The following is a 20,629-nucleotide window of genomic DNA, read 5'->3' on the forward strand; positions in this document are numbered from 1 at the left end:
GATTAGGGGTGATCACTTAAATATCTCACTGAGCCATCTCTCCAGTTCCCGCCCAGTGTACCTGGCTCCTTATGTGGGAGAAAGGACCAAATACTTCATGGAGGAGAGATGCCAAACGGAAAACGGAAGTAGAATTGAGAGAAGTAAGACAAGGTAAAAATTAATTCTTAGCAACTTTTTAGAGCTTTCTTTTGTTTCAAGGACTCTTTGCACTTCTTTTCCTGAAATAAATTGGCCAATACAGGTGAGTTCTGAGATGAGTGTATGTGAGCATGTGTAGGATGGGTGTTAGAGAACCTGCTACTGTAATCAAGTGACCAAATGGGCACACACAGTGTTTCTAAGTGGGCACTTGGAAATGAAGGGCTTGAGGACACTTTGAAAGGATATTGTTTTAAAGAGCAGGAAAAAAGACAAATTAAAGTTTAAGGAATATTCAATTCCTTTCTCTAGGGATCCAGTTAAAATAAACATACAAGTTACAATTTTAACGGTGCCTGCAAAGCCTGTTGGAAAACAGACCATTGGGCACCCACACCATCAACTCCTGAGTCCTCCAGTCAGAAATGCTCCAGCCATGGAGGAACCTCCACAAACTCATGTCACGTGACTGGACACAAGGACTTCTTGCCTCCCCCCCAATTGGCTCTTATTTATAAACTGACAAGAGTTGAAAAAATCTGAAGCACAAGACAAAAACCTCAAGATGTTACTGGGTGTATTAAAATAAAATCAAAAATAGAATTATTAAGTATATACACAATAGCGTAAGTGCAAGGGGCAGACATAGCAGTTTCCAATTGGAGTTTGCAATGGAAAACCTAGGTAACAAAGCTTCTCAGGTCTGCTGGAGGCGTCTCCATGGTTAACTCCTTCTTACCTGTAGGTGTAAATAGTCTCTCACACACCTTACACAATTTAGAAAAAACTACAGAATCACAAAAATAGCCCCAAATATGGCATTCTTTTTAACTTCTTAGAGTACAGCTGAAATATATGATTCATAAAATGTTCAAGTCACTTGAGGCAGTCAAAGAAATCCTTTACGGTTTTGGAAGGCCGGTAAAGTCCTGACAGATTACTCTTACAGTTCTCCCAAAGGGCCCCGTCAAAAAGCCTTTAGAGAATCCTGTCATTGAAACACCCAGACCATTACAAACGTTCCTCTGTAGGCAGAACCCGAGGTTCTCCTGCCTTGGCTGGGAAGTCTGGATGGTGGGGTGGCTCCAAGGGCTCCAGATCAGCGGCGGTCACTCTGCATGCTCTTACACAAGGCTCTTGCAGTGCGAGCATGAGCTACCGCCTGTCCGACCGTCTTATCTTACCACAAAGGGAAATGTTTAACAGTCTCAGACCAGAGTGGGGGTGGGGTGGGGGCCTGGGAGTGGAGTGGAGTGGGGAGAGTGGAGGTGGGGAGAAACTAAATCTCCAAAGCAAAAACAATCAAATTTAGAAAAGACAGTTTAAAGCTGGTGGCTTCACGTGTAAGACCTAACTGGCTGGATTAGTGGTTGTTTTTTTTTTAAGTAAGACAAAGCATGGAGAAGGTCAGGGAGCATCGGCTTGAGCATTTGGTTATTTCTGCTCAGTGAGTTTAGTTCTTGCTGCATCAGGGAATGTGTTGGAACAGTCTCTGAGCCTGAGTCACTCAGCCCATGGAGCCAGTGTGGTGCATACTGGAAAGAGCAGGCTGTTGTATTTTGACTCTGGTCCCACTGAGCAGTGGCCACCCGTTAAAGAAACAGCATCCTAAGTCCAGCGTGTTCTTCCTGAGTTAGTTCGGGCTGTCCATCAGGAACCAGGAACACAGAGGGTCCTGGCGGGAGATGATTAGCTGTGCCCGAAGGCTGTTTTTCCAGCTAACTACAATGGGCAGGTCTTCGCGCTCATTACGGTTGCTGCTGGTACTGCCCTTCCGTGGCAGTGTAGAAATCATCCAAGACGCTCTGTAAGTAGTCAAACGTCGGCCTCTCCTCTGCTTTTTCTTTCCAACACATTTTCATGATGTCATAGAGCTCATCTGGGCAGTTCTCCATGCGTGGCATCCGGTAGCCCTGAGACAGTGCAGTCATCACATCCGCGTTGGTTCTCCCTGAGGCCAAAAGCAAACAAAAAAGCAGCCATGTTGAGTTTAGAAGGCCAGCTCAATGGCAGAGCACTGCAGGGGCTGGCTTGTTGTTGGCATTCTGCGGTTAGGACTGAAAAAGGTTTCCTTGAGTCTACTTATGGGTTGGAGTATGCTCTCCCCAAATTCATAGGTTCAAGATTTAACAGTCACTTACCCCAGAGTGGGACTATAATTGGAGATAAGTCCCTAAAGAGGAGATTAAGTTAAAATGGGTCTTGTAGGGGGGGGTCCTAATCCTATGTGACCTGGATCATTCCAAGAAGACAGACACACACAAGTCCATATAACACAGAGTGGACCAGACAGCCTCCTCTCCAAGGAGAGAGACCTCAGATGAGATTCACTTTCCCAACTCCTGACCTCTTGGAGTCTTCAGCAGCCACAGCAATGTGGGATTTCTGCTGCTTTAAGTCACCTGGCGGACAGTGTTTGGGATGCCTTTCTCAGCAATCAAGACAGAGAAGGAACTCTGCAAGCAGCTAGGTAAGTATGTTCTAGAATGGGCATGTGTGGTCAAGAAAGCATCAGTTTGCAAAAGCAAAATCAGGCATACCTCATAGGCATTATGACCTGAACTAGACTACCAGATTCCACATAAAAAACCAAGCAAGGTGGTACACACTTGTAATCCAAACTCTCGAGCCAGTGGGGGTGGGGGCAGCAGGGCTCCAGAGCAGTGGTGGTAAGACTAGCAGATCTCTGGAGCTGCCAGCCAGCCAGCCTAGCCTACTTGACGAATTCCAGGCTAATGGGAGACTCTCAGAAAACAATAGACAGCACTGAAGAATGACCCCCATGTTGTCCTCTGGCCTCTACAATCATGTGCACACATGTGTACATGTACTCATACACACACATGCACCTGCACACCTGTAAATGAGACCTCACATTAGCATACACACAAATTGATACTGGACTTGGCTGACCTCTTACATTATCTATACCAGCCCAGTGTTCACCTTTGGTAGGGCAGATTCTTTTTAGCATCTAAAAACTTAAAAATATCTTTCACACATCTCATACTTTGAGACCTCCACCCACCCACCCTCTGCAGCCCTTCACTGACTTTCCTTCACAGAGCAGAGGTACTAAGGAGCTCTCCTGATGTGAACCTCTGTAAGAATGATGATCTCTAAATGGAAAGAATCAAATATGCTTTACAACAGTTTGTATCTCTTTTCTAAATTTTCATTTATTTATTATGTGCATGAGTGTTTAGCCCAAGTGTTTATCTATGGTATCTCATGTGCTTGAAGAGACCAAAAGAGGATATCAAACTCCCTGGGACAGGAGTTATAGATAGTTGTAAGCTACCACATGGTGCTGGGAATTGAACCCTGGGCCTCTGGAAAAGCAGTCAGTGCTCTGAACTGCTAAACCATCTCTCTAGTCCCTTTCCTCCATTTGTATCTCTTGCAAGTTGTTTACCTGATGAATTAATTTTTCTCAAGTCTACTTATGCAATGCCACTTTTCTATCTGTCTCCTGGAGTCCTCTAACTAGAAGGTTTCTGGTTCTTGTTGGCCAGCCAATGAGCAGGTAGGTATCACTTTCTGTAATTAGAACTTGGGTCTCCACAAACTTATGTGATTATTGGGTCCATTTCTGCAGAAATGTCTGGTTTTACTTCTGCTTGATGTCTAGGGTGCTAGTGGGAGGGAGGTCGCACTCAGGACTATAGCAATGCAGCTGCAAGGGATATCTCTTTCACTTCCTTCTTGAAGAATCCTTGGTTACATAAAAGGCCAGATGCCCAAAGAAGATAAAAGTTTGTAGGGTCTGCTGAGCCTCCTGGCAGATGTTTTCTTCCTTATTCTAGCATGTTCTCTTAACTCTGAAGAGCATCATCAATGCTGCAGACCAAAGATAGCCTGGGGAATCTGATTTGTAAGAGAACAAAGGAGAATCTGAAAGCCATCTTTTTATGCTTGAGTGGACCAACACATAAAGCAAGCCATGATATGGTAAGTCTTATAGAAGAAAGGAGATGGCAGACAGACTTCTACAGCACCCTAAACTACTTGCTACTTAGCCTATGGCTAGGCTAAAGAATACAAATGCCCATTGGCTGGAGGCCTTGAGTCTTTCACTATAGTCTTCATTCTTTCTGCTTACTACTAACCACCATGGGCCATGAAGTAGCACTAAGTTCTGAGGGATGCAGAGAGATGGTTAACATGGTGAGCTGCCTCCAAGGGCACATAGCCCAGAGGGAAAGATGCTCTCACTTGGGGACAGGGGAGGTGCTATCCAGAGAGGAGGAAGTGGCATCTGGAGAGCAGAAAGAAGCACAGGCTATAAGTTGGTCAAAGAGCATGGGAAGAAGGAAGATGTGGTACAGATTAGAAAAGGGATTGGGAGTTAATGACAGGAGAGGGGACTCAGCAAGACCATAGAACATTACAGTCTTTCAGGACATAGGGCTTCTGGGTAAGTGGGTATTAGTGTAGAAGAAACTAGAAATACACCTTATAAAAAGTTGAGTCATCTTTTTCAAGGTCAAGGCAGATACTCACAGTAGGATGGATTTTAAAATTTGGATCCACACAAGGTTGGAAAAAGTCAGAGACAACACGATGACATCATGCAAATGACACAAAAAACTTGCGTCATGTTGAAGCCTGTTCTCATTGTAAGAGTAAAGTGAAGAGATGTCACCTGCAGAGACTCCTCTTTTCTCTTCAGAAGAGCGGTATACAAATACAACCATAGTTTTGGTTTTAAGACAAAAAAACGAGGCTCTTTTGGCTCCTCTCCCATTTCCCCCTATAATTCACCCAAAAGCAAACAACAGTGAAAAGGAGAACCAGAAATGGAAACTTCGGACTCCACCTTTGAAGCTCAGAGACATCTGGCAGTCAGAGAGAGGCAGAGGTGGCCTGAACCAAGGGGGAAGAAAGTGCAAGCCAAGTGTCTACAGAAAGGGACAGCAAAGGCCATGTGGGCCCATCCTGACACACCCTGACGAGCCTCCGGATGAAGCGGCAAACACCTGACAAAGGCAGGAGAGCCTGTCTGGCCGTGCCCACGTTAGTGAGGCAAACACAGTGCCCGGCCTGGGCATGGTGTGTCCTCCTGAAACTCACGTTGCGGGCTGAATGGTGCTCTGAAAGTATTGTGAGGTGGGCTCTGTGGAAGAGGGCTAGGTTGGTAAGCAAGATGGATGCGCTTCTCACAGGACCCAGTGCTTGTTCTGGAGGGGCCCGCACTAGTCACCAGGAGAACTTTTAGGAAGCGAGGCTATTCCTTCTACTTGGTTCACTCTGCATGAGCCTGCTTGCTCGCTCTTCTGCTTCCTACCTTGCACGGAAGCCATGTGGCAGCAAGCGCCTGAGGTCAAAGTGTTGGATCCCCAGGCACTGGGGATTATGGGTAGTTGTGAGCTGCCACGTGGGTACTGGTAATCAAACCTGGGTCCTCTGGAAGAGCAGCCAGTGCTCTTAACTGCTGAGCCACCTCTCTAGCCACTAAAACTTTAACTTGAAATCCATCTTATTCACCCAGCTTTGACTGATTGAAAGACACTAAAGAGAAATTGGGAATTTGAGAAGGCCCTTCTCCACAGCAATACAGTCTCTGGAGGAGGGCAGATCAGGCAGAACCTGGCACATTGGAATGCAGGTGTAGATACTGAACAATGTCCTCAGCGGCATCCTAAGTTAGGACCACAGGAGTCCTTCACTGATGAACAGCAGCCAGCACCTCCCGAAAAGAGACCCTACCACCCTGTTCGTCACCTCAGCTTTCACAGCAAGCAGAAGACGTTGAAGACCCTGGTTCCCCGTACATTCTGCTCCATCTGGAGCCCTGCCTTGGAGGAGAGGCATCAAGCAGCGTCTAATGTGCCTCATTTAAGCACCCAAGGTAGTGCCAGGTGCAGTCAAAGCAGTAAGTGGTGGATTTGGTGAAGGAAACGTAAGATAGAGGCCATGAAGCATCTGCACATCTTCCAGAAGGATTTTCACAAGAGATAATGACCCCCAAGCTCTGTAGGAAGCATGGATTTGGGTAGATGGCACTGCTTAGTTCTTCCTTCACACAGAACACTTGAGTGGGGAGTAGGCAAGCGATACCTGGGTAAGGAATTTTCCCGTAGGTGACGATTTCATACAGGAGAATTCCGAAGGACCACACGTCAGACTTGATAGTGAAGCAGCCAAAGTTGATGGCCTCTGGAGCCGTCCACTTGATAGGGAACTTAGCACCTGGGGAGGGAGACACAGGCTCTTACACAGAGCTCAAGATGGAAGGTCGTGGATCATTCTCTCCTTTGGATTTTTAGAAATTCAAGTTATCATTTGGAATCGATAAGACACATGCACAGTCAGAATGGACGTGGTGTCAAACGTCATTTGAATATATTTACTTCCCTATTGTGTTTCCTTTTGGGCTCTCCCTTCCTTAGAAGCACAGTTTCTAATGAAACCCTTAGGGGGCACTGTAACTGGCCTAACTTCATACTCAAAAGGACATGGCATACAATGTAAAGACTAGTGTGTATGTTTGCCTTTTGAACCAGACATCTTCAGCATTGATATTCAGCGTAGACATTTTATCCAGAGTCAAGCATGCTGATGTACACTCAGCCGAGGCAGAAGGATCTCTTGATCCTAGGAGTTTAAAACCAACCTGGGAACCCAAGCAGGACCCTGTCTCAAAACGGCAAACCAAACAAACTTAGCAAGATGTCCCCACAGACCTTTCCCCATAAAACAGCTCAGATTTTTCTTTAATGAGTTCATTCTATATTTACATGGATGTATTTTTTATTTCATTTAAATTTACCTATTTAATTTTTAGTGCTGGGAATCAGACACACTCAACACTGAACTATACCCACAGCCAGAATTATATCTATCTATCTATCTATCTATCTATCTATCTATCTATCTATCTATCTATCTATGTACCATATGTATCATGTATTTTATAAGTATCAATTAGGTGGTCAGCATGGTTATCTACTTAGAATAAGACAGTGATGGAATGAGGTTCCTCTGAGTTGCTGGTGAGGATGAGGGACCAGGAACAGGCAGATATAGTCAGGGAAACACAAGGTCCCTTGAGGAAAGCAAGACCTGGGACAGACTCCAGCATCAGGGAACTGCTAGGAGTTATAGCCATCACTTGAAACCACTGCCTGTACTGTCTTTGCATGAGATTTCTTCTGTCTTACTAAAACTGGAAGTTCCTACAAGAACAATGAAGAGAGTTGTATGACACCTGTGTGGGTTGGGCAGCATCATTAATTCCTGCATCATTCCTCGACAACCTGGAGCAGTGGTGCATGATGGGAGGGAAGAGGAGAGGCTAGGACCATCTCTGGGTTACTGCTTTCTCTTTGCTATAATCTTAACAAGTTCCATACTGCCTTTGTGCCCAGTGTGTAATCCAGAACCCAAGATCAGCATGCCAATGACATATGGCAGAAGATTTATTTTTCAAAACTCAGTGCTTGTTGGTGCCAACAAAACCAGTAGAATTAATTCTCTCTCATGTACTTTGAGGCTGCATTCCCTGGTTTGAATCCCGGCTTGGCTCCTTACAGGGGTCCCTGAGCCTGCAGAACCTTTGAAGTCCCTCATTTGTGGTTTACAGCACAGACTGTGTTACAAACATCTCTGCAGGTCAGAGAAGCACATGTACTTTATAATTGAATGAAGACATTTGCCTTACAGGGTAAACAAAGAACTCTAATTGTGACAAATTTACTTTTGTTTTACTTTCGTTAACTGAAATACAAGGCTGGGAGTGGTACACACACCAGCACCTAGGAGGCCGAGGCAGAAGGATTTATAGTTTGAGGCCAGCCTTGGTTATACAACAAAATCCTGCTACAAATCAATGGTAGAACACTTGCCCTGCAAGTCTGAGACCCTAGTTCATTAATCCCAAGTACCAAAAAGTAAAACAGACAAACACCTCCCTTGTCTCAAAACAATGAAGAAAGACAGATGCTACTGTTTATGACCTTGTTAAAATGTTAAGTGTCATTAGCCAAGAGAGAGCTCCTTAAGAAGTAAGCTACAATTGTGGCACATCTCGAATATTGTACCAAATGAGTAGTTTTTCAAAATGATGATTTTTTTTAGTAAATGTATATTTTAAACAAATGAAATGAGACAGTAAGACAGTAGTTAAATAGTTCTTATTATGCAGTTTTTGAGTTCTTTGTATAGTCTAGATATTAACCCTCTATCAGTTACGTAGGTAGTAGATTTTCTCCCATCGCCAGAGCATCTGGTCATACATGCATGGGCTACAGAGCAAGACCTTGAAAGCAGAAGCAAGGAGGTCAGTGGCAACAGAGGGAACACTTGGTAGGATCGGGGTGAGAACGGGGAAGGTATCAGGCATGGGGGTGAACAGTGCTGAAAGTGCGTTACACACTTGCATAGAAGTGGCCTGTGTGACCCAGTATCCATACCTTCCCTCGCTGTGTATTCATTATCTTCGATTACTCTTGCAAGGCCAAAATCTGCAATCTTGCACATAAGTGCGTCAGAGACCAGGACGTTGGCTGCTCTCAGGTCACGATGAATGTAGTTCTTCCTCTCGATGTATGCCATGCCTTCTGCAATCTGCAAACAGAACGGGCCCAGGTTTGTATTTAGGTAAGCTGTCATGGTTGGCCATGAAGAGAAATTAAAAACACCTTGAGTTTCTGAGATCCTTTCATGTGTATTTATGTGATTGTTCAAGGTTTTAAGATAGTGACAAAGTCACCATCAAGTCCTTTCTAAAATCTGTCCCTAACTTCTCTAATGACAGCAACTTTTTAGAAAGGTTTTACTTTTCATTACATGTGTGCATTTGTGCCTGCTGTGTTTTTGTGGTAATGTAACCATTGAGTGCCTGTGTTCATGGAGGTCAGAAGGGGGCATCAGATGCCCTGGAGCTGGAAATACAGGTAGTTGTGAGCAGCTGGGAACTGAACTTGAGGCCTCTGTAAGAGCAGCCATGGTCTTAAGTGCTAAGCCATCTCTTTAGCCCCATGGCAATATTTTGCTTTTTAAATAACAGAATATTTCAACATTTTAAAAAAATTTAGACATAAAGAACTTAATAATTTTATTCCCAGTATTTTTTATTTAAAATCTTTTCTTTTTTTAAATTTAAATTAGAAATATGCATGCTTCAAATGTCAATCCCAGCTCCCCGCACTTCTCCCTCCACCAGCCCCATCCCCACCCCCAGCCCAAACCCCACATCATTCCCCAGAGAGGGTGAGGCCCTCCTTGGGGGGATCTTCAGAGTTTATCATTTCATCCAGGGCAGGACCTAGGCCCTTCCCCATGTGTCCAGGCTGACAGAGCATTTTTTAAAGTGTGAAGGCTCTTCTTAAGTCCTGTAAACCCTGGCCATGCTGATGTTCAGATGTCCTTATGTTAGATTCTTGAGTGAGGAAACATGCTATGCTCTGGTTGTTTGTGTCCCCCAAATACATACATTGATAACCTGACCCTCAATATTATCCTTAATGTGCTGGTGGCTGTAAAGTATTTGTGTCAAGGAGGCAGGGCAGACTTGGTGCCCTTATACAAGAGGTCACAAAGAGTTCCCTGGTCCCTTTTGCCCTGGGCAGCTATTAAGAGGTTGTCTGTGAAGGAGAACAGGCCCATGCCAGTCACAGAGTGTGCAGATGCTTTCTCCTGGATGTCCCGAGAACTGTGAGAAATAAATGCCTGTTGTTTGAGGCATTCAGTCCATGGTATCTTGTGGTAGAACTGAGACAATAGAAATGAAGAAATGTGCTAATACAAGCACAATAATAAGGCATCAGGGAGAGGATGCGAGGGATGTGCCAGATCCTCTCAGTCAGGCTAAGGAAGTGGTGTGATACCGGCTCTCCAGAGCTCTGAGCACAGTCCTCAGGATGAACAGAGTATACTGACAACAAAGCAAGACCATGGAGAAGAACGAGGAATTCAGCTAAACAACAGCACAGAGAGGAGAAACGACTATGGAGTGTGCTGGTTGGAAACATGGCACAGCCCCAAAATTAGTTAAAGGATTGTAACACCAAATTACACAAAGATAAGGAAGGAAGCAAGAGTGAGTATGAGCGTGAGAGAGAGAGAGAGAGAGAGAGAGAGAGAGAGAGAGAGAGAGAGAGAGAGAGAGAGAGAGAGAGAGAGAGTTAGAAGAGCGAATTGATTCTGCCAGATTGTGGCAGAATCTGGGAGGACCGGACTTCCCCATCCTCATTACCTCAAGATGTGAGCCCTATCCAAGCCCCTTCCGCCTCCACTGCTCAGCAAAGGAGCATCTCTTTACCACTCCCCTCCCTTCTGGGCCATATCCTGGTTCCCCTTTCAGAGCCATCCAGGCACACAGGATTTGGTAGGTATCATTCTTGTGGTCACAAAAACTTGAGAACAGTTAATATGTCCTAAAACTACTTCAAAGTCTAGTCAACCCAGAATTTCACTCCTGATGGGCACCGAGGAGCACAGTCCAGATGCTTTAACATTGCTGCCAAGGTCTTACAGGACCTGGCTTTGCTACATCCTCCTGCCTCCTCCCCATGCCACTCCCCCAGCCCCCCAGTCTACCCATGTGCCCATCTCCTATGCCCATGCCCAAATGAGAGCATCCCTGGGCACAGGCGACACAGCTCCCCACTTCACCCGTGTGTCCATGTGTGAGCACTCCCGTGTGAGCATCCCTGGGCACAGGTAAGCTGCATGTGCTGCTCCATCCGGCTCTCTACAGAGTTCAAAGTACATGGCCTGGGAACCAGACCTTGTACAGCATTGTACTAATGTGATGATTAGTGAGCACACAAAGCAGAAACCAGCTGTTGATAACAGGAAAACATGAGTCTGATCTGGATGGCAATGGCTGTGTGGTCTCTGCTTTCCCCCCACTGTCAATGGCCCTAGGCACTCAGAAGATGCACCCCTTACCTGGAAAATATTCAAAATAGCCTCAACGGGAAGTCCACAGAAGGTGGTGAGAATGATAGCCCGGTGAGGGCATGCTGGCATGTGTGACTTCCTCTAGAAGACCCGGAACCCAGACCAGTGAGACACGGCATATTGGATAGAGGGTGATGCAATGTGAGGGAGGTAGGAGTTTCTTTGTGTTCTGGCACACCATCCTCAACCTAGCTTACCAGGAAAGGCCACTAAAGCTAGGGAAAGTAGAGTGCACTGGGACTAAGCTGAAAAACAGGAGCACATAGTTGTCATCAACTGGCTGGATTGTTTGGGCTCAAGAAGACAGCGAGATGTCTCCCCGAAATGAGTCAGAGGCAGGTTCAAAAGGGACACAGATTTTAATGACAGCATTGGTCGCTACCGATGCTGTCTGGGCCTCTTTCTAGTCCTCCTCACTAGATGCGCCTTTGTGAAATGGTAGGCTGCAGACACCTACGCAGCCCGTGTCCTACTAGTCATCTAAAACCTGGGCCAGAAGTGCAAGGAGCTGGAGCTGCCTGAAATGCCAGCTTGGGCTTGAGCTGCAGGTAACTGGAAACCTGTGTGGGACACACAGATGTGAGCAGCAGTGCAGACAGCAAGGGCTCACCTCATCCTCATGCCTGGCCTCACAGTCCCATGGTCAGCTCATTCTAAGAATTTGCTAGGAACTTGTTAGGAAGGCTCCTGTCACACTCAAGACAGGCACCTGCTGCAAGGGCCTCAGAAACAGGAACAGCCTTGGCCAGGCCTTGCTTACTCTGGCTTTCTCTTCCAGACAGAGCTTTGTGGAGCTCAGCTTCCAGACAGTGCTATGGGTGTTACTGAGACGAGAGTCTAAGTATGGCTCTAACTGAGCTGGGTAAACAGGAGACACCCCAGCAAGGCAAAAGGCTATCAAGCACAGCCCTTCTTTTCCACATCCCTCTCTCTAGTCCACATCTCTACTGTGTTGCTCTCTTTTGGCTTCTAAAAAGCAAGAAAACAAACAAAACTTTAGAATTAAAAATTGTTTTACATTAGCCAGAGCAAATCTGGCTATATTTGACAACAGCAGGAAGAAAGCAGAGCCAGTTTCTGCTGGTCTAGTCTTGTGGGGAGGCTTTTCTTAGGATACCTTCTTCCTCTTTCAGGACACGTTAGCATTTAGCACTACAGAAAGAACCGTCATGGAAACCCATCAAACTAAGGCCCAGCCGTGCCCGGGGATCCTAAGAAAGCAAAGCTCAAGCCTCTCATTCCTTATGTCCTAACACCTCAGAAAAGCCACTAGCGTGGCAGCTACTAGAGATGCCAAGTCTAGTGAGAAAGAATTGGCTTGATCCAGGAGATGGTTTTGTGGTATTATGTTTAGGTATATGAATGATGGTGATGATAATGGTGATGGTGGTAGTGGTGATGGTAAAGATGATGATGATGGTGGTGGTGGTGGTAAGGATGGTGATGGTAATGGTAGTGGTGATGGTGGTGGTGGTGGTGGTGATGGTGGTGGTGGTAGTGGGGATGGTGGTGGTGGTAGTGGGGATGGTGGTGGTAGTGGTGGGGATGATGACAGGTAGTAAGGGAGATACTAATAACCACAATTTCCTCTGCTACTAAGTATCTATTGTGTTTTACATCCTTTATCTTTAATTCATGCTTGGCCTTAGTAACCACTAGGCATGTTTTACTTTCACTGAACACATGAAAATGAAGCTTAGAGACGTTAAGGACTCCATAAACACCAAAGTGAAGAAAATCCTTGGAGGTACACTCTGTGACCACACTCTGTCCAGCATGATGACTGTCACTTGAAATGTTTATGACTGAAGCAAGTGCTCCAGTTTCAATGAAACACATGTTTGCAGAGTGTGCTGCTGTCCTGGGAGGCAGGGCAGAGCTACCAGGCAGGCCAGAGAACCATGAACCACGGGGTTCACACCAGATAGCAACCTAACCACAGAAAGTAATATTGACGCTGCCTGGGGTAAAGGAAAGCCTTGTCTTGTTAGCTGCTAAACAGACTTGCAGATTCAGGAAATGTGAGTCCTGAGATGCAGCTGTTTTAATACACCTTGGGAAGGAAGATAGGCTTCAGGGTGCTATCTTATTCATCCACTGACTCTCCTCAACTGACAGCCAGCCAGCTGAGCAACTTTAAGCACCCATCAGCTGAATGGCCTGCCCTTCACAACCAGAGCCCAGAGCCACAGGCCAGACACAGGAAGTACCAGCCTCTACCGGAAGTCACTCAAGGAGCTGCAGCAGGCAGCAAACACCACTGCCTCTTCTAAGGAGATACTCAGTTTTGGGGGCTATGGGGTGAGTTGGGTCAGGGCTGGATCTCAGACCTTGGTCAGAATCCCAGAGGCCACTATGGATTGCTAGCCTGTCATGTTTTAGTATATTCATAGCTACCCAGTTATTTACCAACAGGGATCTGTTCTGAAAACTCCATCATTAACTGGTTTTATTACTGTTCAAGTATCATGTGCTATACTTACATAAACTGAGGTGGTGACATCATCACTAGGTGACATAATCTGTGACTGCAGTTATACATGCAGCCTGTGGCTGCCGCAGCATTGTCATGCCATGTATGGATTTTCACACAAAGGGATCATTCCAGCAAGACATTTCTTGCTGTCTCATTTTCCTACAATTAGCACACACATAGTCTTACATGTATACACATGGACTCACATGTACACACACAGTCGACTAGTATGTACACACACAGCCTTACATGTATATATATATTTATGGCAAGCAGGATAGAGATAGAATATAAACTCCAGAATCTTATTACTTTGCAAATAATTATCTCCCAGGATACAACGTCAGGAATGTTAAACCAGACTAAGGATTTTAGAAGATTCTTGCTTGGTCAGGCTCACATAAACGTCCCATCCGCTAACAATGCATAAGTAGAAAACTGTCTTCCTGTTCCCCAAACAAGGGGTGCACACTGTGAGCTGTTTCACTGGAATCGCTTCCCACCGCGTCAGGATTGGGCTGAGGAAGGCATCACTGGTCTCTCTCCACCAATGAGCTCCACACCACCGTTGCACCTACTGAGCTCCGCGCTGGGGGCATAGAGACCATCTGAGGCTCTCCGTGATACACAGAGGTCTTCTTTGTGGAACTTTAACTCTCGGGGGAAATTGCAAGTATGTTTGCAAAGCCAGGCAGAGCTCAAATAATTCACTCATGATAATCACTCCCACTTGCTTCCTAGGGCTGAGGAAAGGGTTCAGTTAACTCTGTGCCATGGCACCAGGAGCTGATGAGTAAGTAAGGACAACATTAGTACAGTGAAGAGAAAAATGAGCGGTGACTGACACTTCACAGACTCCGAAGTGTCTTTCCCCAGGCAGAAGCACGTGAAGAGGACAACAGAAAACAGTGACTTTGCAAATAAAGCAAAACAAGGACCCACGGCACAGCCATAGAAACAACAGATAATATTAGTCACTGGTTCCCCCATAGAGGGTCCCGACACTGCAATCTATGTTGCAGGTGGGGGAAGCATGGATCAGAAAGCCCATTCATTGCTGTTTACTCTTTTTTCTTTTTTTATGTGTGGGGCTGTTTGTCAAACTTGCTTGGAAATTTTAGTTTTAGTTAGTTATAATATCCATATTTCCCAAGAAAAATCAGCTAGAAATAATGAAGTCGGCTTCCGTGTTGTTGATCGTGGTGATGACAACAGCCATCATTTAACAGCATCTTCTCACCTTGACACTGCTAGACTTTCCTAGAGTTGACACTAGCCCACACAGCAGGTGCTGCTCAGAACAAAGAGGAGCTGGCACCAGAAGGCCTACTTCAAGGAAGGCCAGGGTTTGAACCCATGTCTAGTGGGTTCCATTTAAGTACACTGGCGCTGCCTTTAAAAACAGTGTTTGACAAGTCGGCAGCACAAATAAAGGAAGGAAAGAGAAAGACTATGATGAGACAATTAAAAACCCAATCAAGGCAAAACCTGCCATGTATAAGCCTGTCCTCATAGTTGAGGATGAGGGTGCACACACACACACACACACACACACACACACACACACACACACACACACACACACACAAAGTCGTTTCTGTGACTGGTCAGAATATAACCAGCAGACAAAGGCAAGGATCCCCCAGGGACACAGCTTTCCAAAGATGGCTCTACCAAGTAACTGACTGTGTTTAAATTAGCATGTTACCATACTAAAAAACAAATCACTTTCTTTACGGGGTGGAGAGGAATTGTCAGTTATTTTTCTTAGACTTTCTCTTGCAAAACAGGCCATACAAGACTACTTGACGCCACATTGAATTGTGTAAGCAAACAAGAAAAGTCCGAGTTCTAGTGAGAGGGTGGGGACGTGAGCCCAGGCAAACCCGAGTGGTTGTTACTATTAAAACCAAATTCTTACAGATCTCAAGCTGGGCGTTGGGGGCACACGCCTTTAATCCCAGAGCTGGGGACGCAGAGACAGGCGGATCTCAGGGAGGTCAAGGCCAGCCTGGACTACAGAGACAGATATCATAAATTCTCTTTCTGAAAAAATGAAGGAGATTTGACTCCCAGAACCCATATAAAAAGTCCAGGTATGGTAGTCTGTGCTGAGGAGGCAGAGACAGGAGATCGCTGTGACTCACTGGATAGCCAGTTCAGTGAGAGACCCTGTCTTGACAAGAGGTGAACTACTCCTGAGGAATGGCACATGGGGTTTATATCTAGCCCCTCAAGCACACACGCACATATATCTGTGCATGTGCACACACACTTGCCACGCATGCGCACACACACACACACACACACACACACACACACACACGAGAAACCATTGTAGGGCTTGAATGAGACTTGTACATTCATGTTCAGAGAAGCACTGTTCACAACAGCAGCCCAGATATCCACTGGGGGTTGACTAGATAAACAGAATGCAGCATGTCCATACCATTGAACTTTACTCAGTCAATAGAAGGTGTTGGCAGCCTTGCATCTTAGTCTATGATCAGCACATGACCACCAACAGGGTTCCTGGGGCAAGGCACCTGTGGAAATGGATTCTCACTTGGAAAGTTCCGGTAGACCACGGGAAAGCATAGGAATCTGCAAAATTCATGCATCTTGCATGTTCTTTTCTCTCTCATTATATTTTGAGTCTTTGGGTGGTTTTTAATTTTACTGTGTCAGTCACACATGCAGCAGCTTTAGTTTTCCCTAGAAATTCTGCTCTTCCTTGAATATTTTTCCCCTAAGATTCAGCAGGGGGCTGGCTAATGCTTCTCAAATCTCTTATCTGGAATTACTAACTACAACTCCTAATCCTGGGAACTTTTCTGATTCAAATAGAGACACATGAGAAAACAACACTTGAAACATTAACCATGTCTCACAGTTCTGGAAAGGGGAGTAAGGCATACGCAGACTAGGGGGAAAGCCTCAGTAGTGCCAACTGTTGAGAGTTCCCTGGACACCAAGCATATAGACATGAAAGAATTGTCTGGGTTTGAACATTGCTGTCCTAAAGCATTGTGCCCATGTCTATTACTTTTAAACTTTGTAATCTCAAGTAACTGCCAGCTGATATAAGTGCTTCGAGAGCAGGATGTGTCTGACTCAACAATATTTAATTAACCCTGTAAAAATGCTGAACTCCATGTCTAGAATAAGGTGGTGTAGGGGATGGGAAAGTGTATTTGGGGAAACATAAAGGGGAACAATGGGAGCTTTCATAATGATTATGATGTATTTCTTAAAAGCCAAAAATAAGAGAATAATAAAGCTGTTCATGTAAGCCTGGTAGAAAAAGCCTTATAAAAGTGTAAATAAAGACAGCTCAAGCTATTTGGGCCACTTGAGTGCAATTCACCTGGTGGTCAGAATTTTTCCTTGCGCCAACTCCCTTTCTTCATCTCAGGACCTCAACCTGAGTCAAGGCTGGACCCTGGCATGAACCTTGCAGATATTAATCTAAATAAACAAGTTATTAAGAGCTTTACATTGTCTGATTCAGAGCTACGGAAAGTAGAGTGGTTAGAAGGCTGGGAAAGGAGTATGAAGATTAGATATACAGTCAAATGAAAGACTCGTCATTTCAGAAGTGCTTAATCCTAGAGCAGATAGAAGGGTCAGCATCCTGGGTGACAGGCCGTGTGGAGGTCCTGAACAGCAGGGCAGGACCAAGCAGAAATTGTTGAAGAATACCTCCCCTTTCCCTCAGTTCAATCTCAAAACTGCAAATGGGTCAGCGAGATGGCTCAGTGGAGAAAAGCTCTTGTTCCAAGACTGACAACCTGAGTTCAATCCCCAAACGGACACACACACACATACACACACACACACACACACACACACACACACACACACACTAATAACAATAATAATAATAAATATGATAGTAACAATATGCTTCAAATAAATGATTCCATGGTGTTGCATACAGTTAGGGGCTAGCAGGAAATGGGCAGTTTATCCACAGCATCTCAGGTCTCAATATTGTGAGGATGTATCAGAGATTTGGAACCAGCGGTCTTGGGTTTACGGGAAATGGGAGCAGATGATAATTACTCCCTTTTATATTTAGACTTATTTATTTTATATGGCTGACTGCTTTGCTGCATGTGTGTGCTTGTACCACGTGCATGACTATTCACAGGGAAGTCTGAAAATGAGGTTGGAGCTCCTCGAATTGGAGTCCTGAATGGCTGTGGGCCACCATGTGGATGCTGGGAATCAAACCTGGGTCCTCCACAAACATAATATGTTGTCTTAACCACTGAGCCAGCTCTCCAGCCCCAATAATAATTATCGTAGTGCTTGCACTGCCATTTTCTGAATCCTGTGTGTGTGTGTGTGTGTGTGTGTGGTGTGTGCGTGCGTGCGCATGTTGGGTACTGAGCCCTGAGCCCTGGACATGCTAAGTCTGTGTTCTACTTAAGCCCTCAACCCTGCATTGTATCAGTAGGAAAATGAATTAAATCAGTATTGGGTTTATAATAGTAAATGATGAACACTAGAGCCGATCTCTGAGAGGTCAGGTGGATGCTATGTTGGCACAGCCTGACCTCAGGCACACTGGCTGGGAAGGACCTGGGGCAATGGCTACTGTGGATTCATGGAAATGACTTGTCACTTCCAAGAGTGACTGACATGCTAGGAGTTTTCCCTACCTCTGTAGTGGTGGAAATGCCCTAACCCCAGTCCGTGATGAGTGAGCAGAGACCTCCCAGAAAGGAGAAAGATGCAGTTTCCCACTTACTCCAAACAGGGGGGAAACAAGAGAAATGCCACTGGCCACTGTGTGCGTCTTCAGAGTCATGGCCGCCCCAGCTGTGAATGAGCCTTGACCCAACAGGTGACGCCCATGTTTCCAAATGAGAAACGATTCCCTCAACTCAGTGCCAAAAATGATCAGTGGGAACGAGCTGTGACTCTGGAGGGAATTAAGACACACACTCTCTGAGCCCATTGCCTGGTCCTGGGCTCCACCGTAAGCAGCACAGCAAATCAGAGCCTTGTATACAGGTGCCCTCTCTGCCGCTGGAGCAGTGAAGAACTGGGTGTGTCCCAAGCACCGTCTCTAGTGAAGGAAATGCTAAGGAAATGGAGCCGCGCTCTCGGGAACATTGCGATAGACACACACTGCACTGTCATAGATACACACTACACTGTCATAGATACATACTGCACTATCATAGATACACACTGCACTGCTATAGATACACACTGCACTGTCATAGATACACACTGCACTGCCATAGATACACACTGCACTATCATAGATACACACTGCACTGCCATAGACACACACTGCACTGCCATAGACACACACTGCACTGCCATAGACACACACTGCACTGCTATAGATACACACTGCACTGCCATAGACACACACTGCACTGCTATAGATACACACTGCACTGCCATAGACACACACTGCACTGCCATAGACACACACTGCACTGCCATAGACACACACTGCACTATCATAGATACACACTGCACTGCTATAGATACACACTGCACTGTCATAGATACACACTGCACTGCCATAGACACACACTGCACTGCCATAGATACACACTGCACTGCCATAGACACACACTGCACTGCCATAGACACACACTGCACTGCCATAGACACACACTGCACTGCCATAGATACACACTGCACTGTCATAGATACACACTGCACTGCTATAGATACACACTGCACTGCTATAGATACACACTACACTGTAACAGATACACAGTCTATTGTTATAGATACACACTGCACTGTCATAGATACACACTGCACTGTCATAAATATACACTACACTGTGACATATACACATTACAGTGTCATAGATACACACTGCACTGTAACAGATACACACTGCACTGTAACAGACACACACTGCACTGTCATAGATACACACTACACTATAACAGATATACACTGCACTATCATAGATACACACTGCACTGTCATAGATACATACTACACTGTCATAGATATACACTGCACTATAACAGATATACACTGCACTATCATAGATACACACTGCACTGTCTTAGATACACACTCCATTGTGATAGACATACACTGCACTGTCATGGATACACACTACACTGTCATAGAGATACACACTATTATTATTTTGTTCCTGGGGTCTGAACCCATGGCCTTGGGCATCCTAAGCATTGAGCTTTATTCCAGTATCCCAGGCTTATTTTTACATCTTAAAAATTTTTTTATTTTTTAAGGAGGCTGGAGAGACGGCTCAGAGGTTAAGAGCATTGGCTGCTCTTCCAGAGGTCCTGAGTTCAATTCCCAGCACCCACATGGTGGCTCACAACCATCTGTATTGAGATCTGGTACCCTGTTCCGGTCTGTAAGCATACATGCAGGCCAAACAATGCATTTATACTATAAATTGATCTCTTAAAACAGTTTTATTTACTGTTATAGTTTGTATGTGGCTGTTTTGCTATCTTTGTACCACATGCATGCAGTTCCCTCAGTGGCCAGAGGAGGGCGCCTGTCTTTATACAATCACATCCATGTAGAGTTTAAGAACCAACTTGGTGTGTACTTTGGATTCTGGTCACTGTGGCTTCACTAGACTGCTCTCGGCACACTCTAAGCATGCTGTTGTTGTCGTTGTCATTATTGTTGTTGCTGGGATTGAACGCAAAGGCCTCGCCACTGAGGCATACCAAAGGTCAGGAGGTCACAGTCCTCCTGAGGCTGCAGTCGTCCTTGTTTGGGATCCATCCACCCCTCCTCTATCTGTTGACTAGTCCTCCCTTCTACAAGCCACACCCTTCGCGGTTACTTTCTAATAATGGAGACAGAAAGTTAGAATTTGGCAAACAGACACCAAGCCAGAAACAAAGGAAACAGATGGCAGGCACACCGCATTTTAGCTGTGCTCTGTGAACAGTCCATAACTCACTCGTTCTGTGAGGAACGTTTGCAACAAGACCTAATACATTCCAAATAAACCTGAAACAGATTCGGGGTCATCGTTATTTATATCTCATCCCCTTTGAAGTGAGTTTTCAAAATAACCGGTGTTTACAGATGGAGCCTGTGGAAGTCTCCCCTGCACCTCTCCGGCTT

At 45.4% G+C, this 20,629-nt stretch overlaps 1 protein-coding gene across 2 annotated transcripts in view; it reads right to left on the minus strand.

Annotated features, from left to right (window-relative positions):
• Positions 1-701: 701 nt before the first annotated feature.
• The window catches only part of Lyn (LYN proto-oncogene, Src family tyrosine kinase), a 113,676-nt gene continuing 93,748 nt past the window's right edge, over positions 702-20,629 (minus strand). For both annotated transcript variants that reach the window (XM_040741501.1, XM_040741500.1), the window contains exons 11-13: positions 8,556-8,709; positions 6,202-6,333; positions 702-2,092 (exon numbers count right to left, since the gene is read on the minus strand). In XM_040741501.1, the coding sequence (XP_040597435.1) occupies positions 1,890-2,092; positions 6,202-6,333; positions 8,556-8,709 (489 nt within the window). In that variant the 3' untranslated portion in view covers positions 702-1,889. The remainder of the gene's footprint in view (positions 2,093-6,201; positions 6,334-8,555; positions 8,710-20,629) is intronic.

This window comes from Mesocricetus auratus, unplaced genomic scaffold (assembly GCF_017639785.1).
Source record: "Mesocricetus auratus isolate SY011 unplaced genomic scaffold, BCM_Maur_2.0 Super-Scaffold_6730, whole genome shotgun sequence".
Lineage (NCBI taxonomy): Eukaryota > Metazoa > Chordata > Mammalia > Rodentia > Cricetidae > Mesocricetus > Mesocricetus auratus.